Source organism: Nicrophorus vespilloides, unplaced genomic scaffold, assembly GCF_001412225.1.
Source record: "Nicrophorus vespilloides isolate i.1.1-1 unplaced genomic scaffold, Nicve_v1.0, whole genome shotgun sequence".
NCBI lineage: Eukaryota > Metazoa > Arthropoda > Insecta > Coleoptera > Silphidae > Nicrophorus > Nicrophorus vespilloides.
Window position 1 is genome coordinate 23,560 of NW_017098397.1, and position 10,246 is coordinate 33,805.

Genomic DNA, 10,246 nt, shown 5'->3' on the forward strand with positions numbered 1-10,246 from the left:
TGGTCGGCCTGTATGGAAATTAGAAATAGTCGTCTGAATGGCTGAGCATAGAACGGAGATGAATGAAGTGGATGTCATGAATGGCACATGTATAACTGCTGCCTTATATCATCCGCATATTGCATTATATTATATAATTCGCGTTCTCGAGTATTCTTTAAACTATTTCGTTGCAGTAATGGAAAAAAAAAATGAAAAGATTATTTTAATTACGAAAAAAAAATACTTCTTCCCAAAAACTTTATAACATTATATACATTAATAAACCTTTGTAATATTGGTTTAAACTCATGATAGAAATATACAAGGTAGGACAAAACTTAATAATTGATCCACCAATTCTTGAAGCTGAGACTAAATCATTACTTTCCAAAACTTTCCACAAAAAACTTGTACATAGTTAAACCAAATGCAAATGTTTAGAAAATTTATATTTTTTGTTATATTGATTCTAACAAAATATTTTCTGTTTTTCTTTTGTAGGAAGCATACCGGCGTTGGCTATGTAGTTCATTGGTGCCTCATATGACTGAAACGGGGCAGCGTGTGCGACCCTGTCTCAGCGTATGCCAAAGTGTTGAGCAGAAATGCCCATACATGCTTCCTGGGGATCGAGCACCTGCCTATCCCACACAATACGCCGGAGAGCCTACATTCCTTTGTCTCGGTAATTATACCTAATACCATTATCTTACAGCTTTTAGGTGGCAGATGTTCCAAGCTTCTACCAGAGGAATCTCATACTAAGTCATTATATTTTCAAGGCCTACATTAAATATTACATTATTTTGTTCAAATTTATATTTAGGTTCTTGATAAATTATTGTTTAATGTTTTATGAAAATGTAATTAACTAAAATTTCTGATATTACGAAATATTAATTTGTTTTCAAATAAAGCAATACCTCTCACAGTGCGGTTTCAGTTTAAGTCCAGATTCACTACAGTCACAATATTTTGCATTTTTGTATATGCATTTAGTTCTGGTTTCAAACAGTCCGGAATATTGACGTAACAGATTACCCGCACTATGCGAGGTATTGCTGTATTTTAGTAACAATATCATAAGTTATTTTTCTCTTTAATGTGTTTTTTTTAAATTATCAAAACAGTTTTAGATATATTTTCAATAATATGTTTATTAATGTACATGTCTATGTTTTAATATGAATAGGATATGTTAATTTTAATCATTCTTAGATAATGCAATACAATTTCTAGATTTTCATTTGAAGCCAAAGTTTGTATGTTTTTTTCATCTAAAACTTTATATTACCTATATATGTTTTCAGGATTGTATAATATGTGTTCGGTAAGTGTTTTCTTTAATACGGGCGTTTTTAAATAATTAATAGTCAAAGATCAGTTAAAAAGGAAAAGCTCTCAAGAAAATAATGTACTAGCATAAATATGAATTTCGTAAAATGGTGGATGCGCAAGGAAAATGTAGTGTTTTCATCGCGTCCCTAATTGCAGAAATCCATCGAATTAACTTGAATGAATCCCTTCCTATTAATGAACGGATATAAATCAGATGAATCGAGGCCGATATTAATTCCACGACAGTGGGAATGTTGCCCCAGAGTATATCTTGCCAGCAGGGGCGGTTTTAAAGGGTTTCGTGAATTATTGATTGTTTGCGGGAGGGCGGCCGATTAGAGCAGTCTCAAGACGACCGGCCAGAAGGGCCCCTTCTCCTCTCCCGCCACCGATCAGGGACTGACGGACGTGACCCTTCAGGTATATTACTTGCCAATCACAATTACCGCCCTTTATATATAGATCTATATATATATACACATCCCTCCATCTCTCTCTTTAAATCACGGACCACTCCAATCTCAGACGTCCCACTTTTCCCTCACAGAAATGATCTGCACGCGTTGCAAAAACCCCAATTTTTGATCCCCCAAAAGTGAATCGAAAGAAAAAATATATATATATTTACCGGCTTCCCCGTCGCGAACATTCGAAGATGGAGGAAGGGGATGGAACGCGGCAAAACATTATTTTTTTCCCGCCCCGGATCGATCTGTGCCAATGCACGAATGTTTGTATGTTCGTCGCTTTTGTTGTTGTGCTCGGCCCACCCCTGTAAAACATGTTTTTTTTTTGTTACCGCCGCGGGATTTATTTTTACCGAAACACAACCATCGCGGTATTCGCCACAAACAAAAAAAAATGGTATAACCCGACGAACAGGAATAAAATCGCATCACTAATCCACGGATTTCGCGCTGGTTGGATACATATTTATTAATTCCATCCACTCACACTTTTTTTTTTAATACTACAACTCTTTTTTTAATAATTTTTCTAAGCCTCTCAAGAGACAAGTGAATCTGTATGCTTTATAACATGACTAATTATTAGCAACTATATAATAGTTAACAAATTGTATTCATTGAATCATATAAAATAATGTGTTAATACTGTTCAAATATTGTTTCAGTGACATTATGTAAAAGTTGGTACGATTGACGGTTGTTTATGTCATATGTCCCACATAATGCATATTTTTAATATTAGTCCTTTTGGCATTTGCTGATACAAATACAACTTCAAATTCAGTTTTACTCTCATTATAGTGGCGTAGCAAGAGGCTGCAATGCGGAAGGGCCCACGTTTTGGTCCTCGTTATCATTGACTAATTAATAAAAAAATATATTTATAATACATAATTAGTTGTTAACTTAATAAGACACCTAAGACCCAAAGCTCCCAAACAGTGTTAGTGGACAAGTAACCTAAGAACAGCAAGAAGGGCCCTCCAACCATTCTTACGGAAGGATGGAAGTTTTAGTCCTCGTTATCATTGACAAATTAATGAAAAAATATATCAAAAATACATATTTAGTTATTAACTTACTAAGACAACAAAGGTTCCCAAACAGTGATAGTGGACAAGTAACCTGAGAACAACAAGAGGGGCCCTCCAACCATTCTTGCGAAAGGACCCTTTATTTCTACCGACGTCATGTAATAATTTATACGCTTGATGGAATTTTACATATATCTCACAAACAATGCCAATACACCATTTTTTGAATTATTAATCCCTTTGGCATTTACACACATAAATAAAGGTTATTATTCGTTTTACAGTGATAGAAAATACAAAATAGTTCGATTTCTGTTTTATGTTTTAATTACTAGGACTCCTTCAAGTGAATATCCAAATAGCAAAGCGAAAGATGTCCTTTGAATTGATTTCAAAGAGAGCTTTCATTACAAAGGCTCCTCGGCCTTAAATGCATTCTGCTTCGCAGAATTTACATCGTTCTACTCGCGACGCTCAAAGAATCGGAAAGTTAATTAAAATAATAATAATTTTATCTAGATTACAGCGAACGCTGCAAATTTACTCATTGCTTCTTACACTTCAATTCATTGCATTGAAATCAAACGGAATTTTTCAAACGAGATCATTTATATAACATGAATCTTCAAAAGTTAATACTGATAGCAGCATTTCAAGAGTAATTAATCACATTCAGGTTATGTAATAAGCAGGAATCGTAATATTTAGGATTTTTTTCTCACCAAGTTCATAACAACATTTTCAGTTTACTAATTTTTTAATTCAATTCCTTAAATTGAAAACAAATATCTTGAAAGTTGATCATATAGACTTAAATCTTCTAAAAAAATATTATCTTGGGATAATTACCGTGGTTCTCAAAATCGTTATACCATTTTGTTTTTGGGTTGTGTTTCACACCAATAATTATAAATTAATTCAGTAAAAAAATATTTGTATGTGACAATTTTATTTCTAATATATTTCAAAATAAAAGCATTTTTTTTATATATAAATTTGCTTTTACAGTAAATCCCTGGTAATCCGTCAAGGGTCGAGCTTAAGGCACCAAGGGTTGAAATAAATAGACGGATTAACGAATGTGCGAAATTGATAAGAGACTCGCAGAGCGAAGTAATCGGCCGGACGATTATCACATGGTGCATAACGGATTACTGAAGTGGACATACTAAAAATTAGATTTAAACTATACAAAAAAAACAGAGTTTAAAAATAAGACTAAAAACCCATAAACTGAAAGTAATATATATATATACAAAATGTCGATTCTAGGTTTTCGTCTTCAGTTACCCTTCCGGCTTGCGGGTTTTTAATATTAAATATTTTGTGCAATTACGTAAGCATTTTGATAAACTTGCGAGCGGAGGGGGCTCGGATCTGCTCTGCTCTTTGTGTGTGCACGCGCGTGTTTATGTATGCATGCGGGATTTCGCAGGCCTCGGTGGATATTCGGGATAAGGCCTTTTTGGCCCGTTCGCATTGCATCTATATTGCTTTCAGCTCCATCCGTCCTTTTCCGAAAATTAATATTACAGTTCCCGCATCGCATCCGCAGCCAAATTATCATGCAGAACGTTTATTACGCAACCATCTAGTTGTTCCGGGCGTGCATCTTTATTTGTTGCCTGCAGCCTGCTACTATTCACAATGTGCTTTCATTCAAATTCCCAATATAATCCATTGTACTATCACATTCTACTATTAAAAGAAAGTCATTAGTGAACAATGTTTTGTTTCACCTATTAAACTCATTGATTATAAGTTTATATTATTGAAATTATCTAAATTTGTCATTTCCTCAATTTAAGTTTTAATTTATCAAATATTTTTATTAAGAAATAATTTAGAAAAAAACATAGTAAGCTTGAGATAACCACGAGCCCTTGGAATCAAATAATCAGGGCGCACGAGACAATTTGGGACCCACAAAAAAATAATTCAAATTGAATGCCCGTCATTATATTTATATTCATGAAAAATATTTAAATTAGAATTCACCCCCTTCACCAGTTCAACCAACCCCTCTCTCACTTCACCCCGTCGTGATCTACTTAACTGACAACAACCTTAATGTGGCCCTTCAATAAAACAAAAAAATTTCCTGTGGCCCCAAATTAAAATTTGCCTTAGTCTTCCAAATAAAAAAAATGAATGGGGCCCACAAATTCAATCTTTGATTATTGGATACGCCACTGTTTATCACTACAATAGTTTTACTAAATAATAAACTTTTTCTATTGTAAATCGCGTATACATCTTTTTTTATTTTATCATATGTTTTCTTATACGGTTGATGGTGTAATAATAATCAATATTATGTAAAGTTGTTGAGGATCTGTGTGCTCCTTTATATAGCAGAGTATGAAGTCAGCAGGTTCTGCTTGTGCCATTTAATCTTTCCGTTTCATTAAAAGATTTGTTCATTTGGCAGTTTAATTTTCATAACTGTTGAAAATTCTAAGAAAGTGCTAACGTGTAAACTTACTAAATTATGCAAGCATAAAGTTAAAGGCATAATGGGCGGCGCGCGTCAAAGTTAACTTGATCCTCTTTGGATTCCAGCCAACGATGTATTGTTGCGCGACGCGAAGGGAGGATCCTTTTTGAATAATAAAAATATTAAACAAGGATCATATAGATATATATATTATTTACGTTCATTTTATTTCCGATTTAACTTTTTATTGCCGACGAACACAGAAAATTAATTAAAAGAAAAAAAAAACGCACGCGATGAATCGACGGAATGTCCACCCTCCATTCCCCCATTGTCTTGTCGATCAAACATCCCCCTTTTTATCATCCCCTTTTATATATTACAACCTTTCTGTGTACACAAGCCCCATTAGAATTGTATACGCAATTCGACGATACCGTTTCAATTAATGACAAATTACAGACGAACTTTTCGCCCTCACAAAACATTCTTTCTGCTCCTTCTCCGACACGCCAAACCTGAAAATATTTACATAAAGGTGTGTAAACCGAAGGAGAAAAAAAAAGTTTTCGTTTCCGCTGCCGGAGAGAAGTTTCTGACTACGGGGTGAGAGGTTTTACTAACAAACCTCAACGAACTCCCAAAAAAAAAATGTTATTTAAAAAGGTGTTTTTCACGAATTCTTTTCCGAATACATTTTCAACTTCACTGTTTCAATTTATGACTCTATGCTCATATTTATTGAAGTTCTTTACACAACAATAGTATTTTTGTTGTTGTTGTAAAACATTTATTTCATATTTACCTAACCACTAAATATTTTAACAAATTGTCAATTTTTAACAATTAACTAAATGTACAATAAACTTGGAATGTTTACATAAGCTATGAAATGTTTCATGATCCAAATGAAATGTTTATTAGGGTATACCATATATTTTACCTTCCCTATTCGAGACCGAATAGTTTACTAACTGCTACTATTTCAATTTATGACCTTGTGTTCTTGCATGCTATTACTGTGTATTTATTGAAGTTTTATGCAAACCATTCACTTTTATTTATCAATAAAAAAGATAAACATGTTTTTCAATCCTAGATTTCATATGTTTTTAAGTAAAAAACTAAATTAATTTCACTAAAATAGTTCTTAGAGTTTAATTTTAATTATTTGAAGCCAATTATATAAATATTTAATTAGAAAATTTTAAAATTTCTCAAGTATAAATTGTGTTTCATAATTCAAACGAGACGTTTATTAGGATGTAACTTGAATCACCGATGCTCAAGATAGGGAATACAACAATATATTTTACCCTCCCTATTTGAGGCTGAATGGTTTGCTTACCCTCTGCAAGTATACGCAGAGTGTTTGACTTAGAGTGTTAGAAACGAGCTGCTGGGGTTGTTCGGGATATAGAGATAAATGTAAGCTACTCTATATCCGGCCAGGTATATTTACCATCCTCTGCTTATACAAAGAGGGATACTGAATCATCCCCAGTAATTTCCTAAATATTGGATGTAAAGTAACGTACATGGTTTGACAACACTGTAGGACTTTTATGTGCGTACTAAGTGCGGCTTTATATTGTAGGCTTCATTTTACAAATATTGATACTTTGCGAAATTTACAAAATTTATTTAACAGACTTTAATTAATCCTACTATTATTATTAATACCAATTCTTTCATCAGTGTTTAATTCTAAAATATTCGACTTGTCCTGGTACTAGTATTTAACATCATTAAACTTAATCATGTCTTCAATTTAATTAATAAACTTTAATTAATCCATCTCATTATGAAAATCGACTAAACCTTTAATTAAATGATTAATATGAAGATATTGTGAGAAATAGATAAAATACTTATAGTATTAGGTGACATCAATATAGTTATTCATAGCTTACTAAATTTTCAATTATTTTTGAATACATAAATTTTAAAATCTCTTCTATTTAATTGTAATTTGTTGTTACATAACAATTTATTAATATTTACGTAATCATTTGTTTCTCCTTGTATTAATTTAATTAATTTTCGTAAAAAAAAACTTTTCAAATTTTCTAATTGAAATTTTTAAATAAACTTACAAATTAAAAAAAAAACTTTAATTAATCCAACTTATTATGAAAATCGATTGAATCTTTAATTCAATGATTAATATGAAGATATTTTGAGAAATAGATAAAATACTTACAGTATTAGGTGACATCAATATAGTTATTCATAGCTTACTAAATTTTCAATTATTTTTGAATACATACATTTTAAAATCTCTTGTATTTAAATGTAATTTGTTGTTACATGACAATTTATTAATATTTACGTAATCATAATTTAATTAATTTTCGTAAAAAAAAACTTTTCAAATTTTCTAATTGAAATTTTTTAAATAAACTTACAAATTAAATTTTGTAAAATGAAACCATTTTAACTATTTTTTAAAATTTATATTGTATATAAGTATCTAGTGAACTACAAGTCAATTATATGAATTAAATCATAAATTTGTTAAGAATATCCTAAAATATTATAATGTACCGGAAAAGGATATGAATTAGTTTTGATCATATTTGATATTGGTTATCATTTTAAAACATATTAATTTGATTTGTTATTAATATATCATGAACGGATATTTTCTTCTCATCCTTTCACACTAAAATCTACTAATAAAGCTAGTCTACTATAAGCAGATATGTGTGTCATAATATCTGATACGAAGATGACGCATTTGAATCTCACCAAAATAAACATGAAGGTCGATAATTAACACTTTCCTGTCCTTTGATATTACGTACTATTACATCAACATCTACCAGATTCCTGTCTTTTCGAATAAATACGTTTTGATCACATTTATATGTGCTAATACCACTTTTGATTCAATGCATTTCCATAGAAAAAAAATCATCGAGACTTTGAATTCTTAAAATGGGAATAAATTCATCGTTTTGGTTGCACGTATAAAAAGTGATCTTTTATACGTTTATTAACATCAACTCTATATCCCTCAAAATATTCAGACATATTTTATGGTACAAGTAACTTTCTTATTCGAGTCCCCCTTGATTTGAAATAGTGAAAATCATAGAAACCTAAGCAACAGTTACAATAATTGATGACGGGATGAGGAGTTGAGGGCCCTAGACACCAGTAAGTTTTACTATTTGAGGGCCCTAAACACATTTTTATTTGGGCCCTCCCGCATTACCAATGATATAAATACGTCACTGATTAGTATAGTGAGAACTGATTGAAATATTTTGTTACAGCAAAGTGATCCAGATGTAGTTTTGATGGAGTTTACAAACTGTTGAATGAGTAAATTGAAATAATGTTGATGTTCTCTGTTTGTGTAGACCCAAATATACCGGAAACGGGCGCGCAAAGGAAGAAATCATCAACGGGAGACGAAGACTGCTGCTACTCACACTGCGGCACACCGGGTCGGGGGGTTGGTGGCTGCGAGGGACCCAACATCATCGTAAACTGCCCAGCGGGAAGACCAGCGACCAACGACACCCCAGAGCCGGTCCCTTGCACCGACGGCCTCAACTTCGGCGTATCGAGCTGCTCGGGCGGCGGCCCAAAACAACCATCATCATCATCATCGCCGTCATCAGAGGCAGCCGCCGCCGCCTCCTCCACCTCATCAACGTCATCAGCATCATCATCGTCAGCATCGATATCATCAACGTCTTCGTCGTCGTCTTTATTGGGAGGTAGCAGCAGCAGAAGCAGCAGCATCAGCAGCAGCAGCAGCAGCACGAAACCGCGACGGACTCTACTAAACAAAGTGTCGCTATTGTGGACCGCATGGATTTTATTTATAACAATAAATACACTTGATTATTTAATTAATTTGTTGGCATTGTGCGCGAAATGTGTGCGGACAACGTTGACGCGGATAAAGACCAAGTGGAGACCGTGGTCATAGAATTAGGGAAAATTAGGTGATCTGTGTTCTTTAGTCTAGTCGGTGATCGGAAGCGACGTATCCAAAGCAAAAAGAAGATTCAAACGAGAGAGAGAGAGAGTAAAAAAAAGAAAGCAAGAAGGAAAGCGTTGAATAGGAATGATTACTTAACAAAAGAAAAAAAAGGAAGAAGAAGAAGAAGGATAACAGCCAAAAGCAAGCAAACAAACAAACAAAAAAAAACGGATTCCCATCGGCATTCTCTTATTGGCGGGGTCCGATCCTTGATCGGAGAAAGTATTGTTTCGCATTCTTTTCGAATTCATTTAAACACAAATCGCCGGCCGGACTCGTTTCTACTTTTATTTTCTAGACAAGACAAAGTAAATTAAAACAACCAAAAAAAAAACATAACGTATCTTTAAACAACCAAAAAAAAAAATAACTTTAAATTTAACAAAAAAAAAAATAATAATATGCACATAGCGAATATTGGTCTAGGACTGCAATGCAAATACGAACGAAGGTGTTATTATATCCGTTGTTGTTAGCGCGACGTCAGGAGCCGAAGAATCCAAAACGCAAGAACCGAGACGGACAGAGGCAGAGGCAATTAGCAAATTGCAATCGGGTCAATTATACAACATCGGCATTTAACTGACTCGCCCCGTTATTTTCTACCTATCATTTTTTATACATTATATAAATATATAAAAAAAAAGAAGAATTATATATATATATATAAATATTTGAAGAAACGAGAGAAAGAGTAAATTCCCTTCCCCGAAGAAAAGAAACCAAAGCAAGAAAATGAATTAATATAATATATAAATAACTAATTAAATATTAATCAAACGGCTGTTAAACGAAAATAAAAGTAAAGTAAATCTCGAGCACTTAATTTTGTAATTGGAACTTTAAGAAAGAATGAAGTATAAATAAAAAAAAATTGAATGGAAGACAGACAGAGGAAGTAAGTTATGAGTTCAGCCGCACAACAAGAGCAGTCAAGTTGTTCTTTCGTTCATCTTATAATTCCGTTGATAAAACGCCTATTTTCTTT

At 32.9% G+C, this 10,246-nt stretch overlaps 1 protein-coding gene across 1 annotated transcript; it reads left to right on the forward strand.

The window, feature by feature from the left end:
- Positions 1 to 483: 483 nt before the first annotated feature.
- Positions 484 to 9,372, forward strand: LOC108562339 (uncharacterized protein DDB_G0271670-like; the record flags this gene model as incomplete). Its single annotated transcript, XM_017920631.1, has 2 exons — positions 484 to 667; positions 8,627 to 9,372. Coding segments are annotated over 2 exons (762 nt in total), but the record flags the coding sequence as incomplete, so codon positions are not given.
- Positions 9,373 to 10,246: the final 874 nt, after the last annotated feature.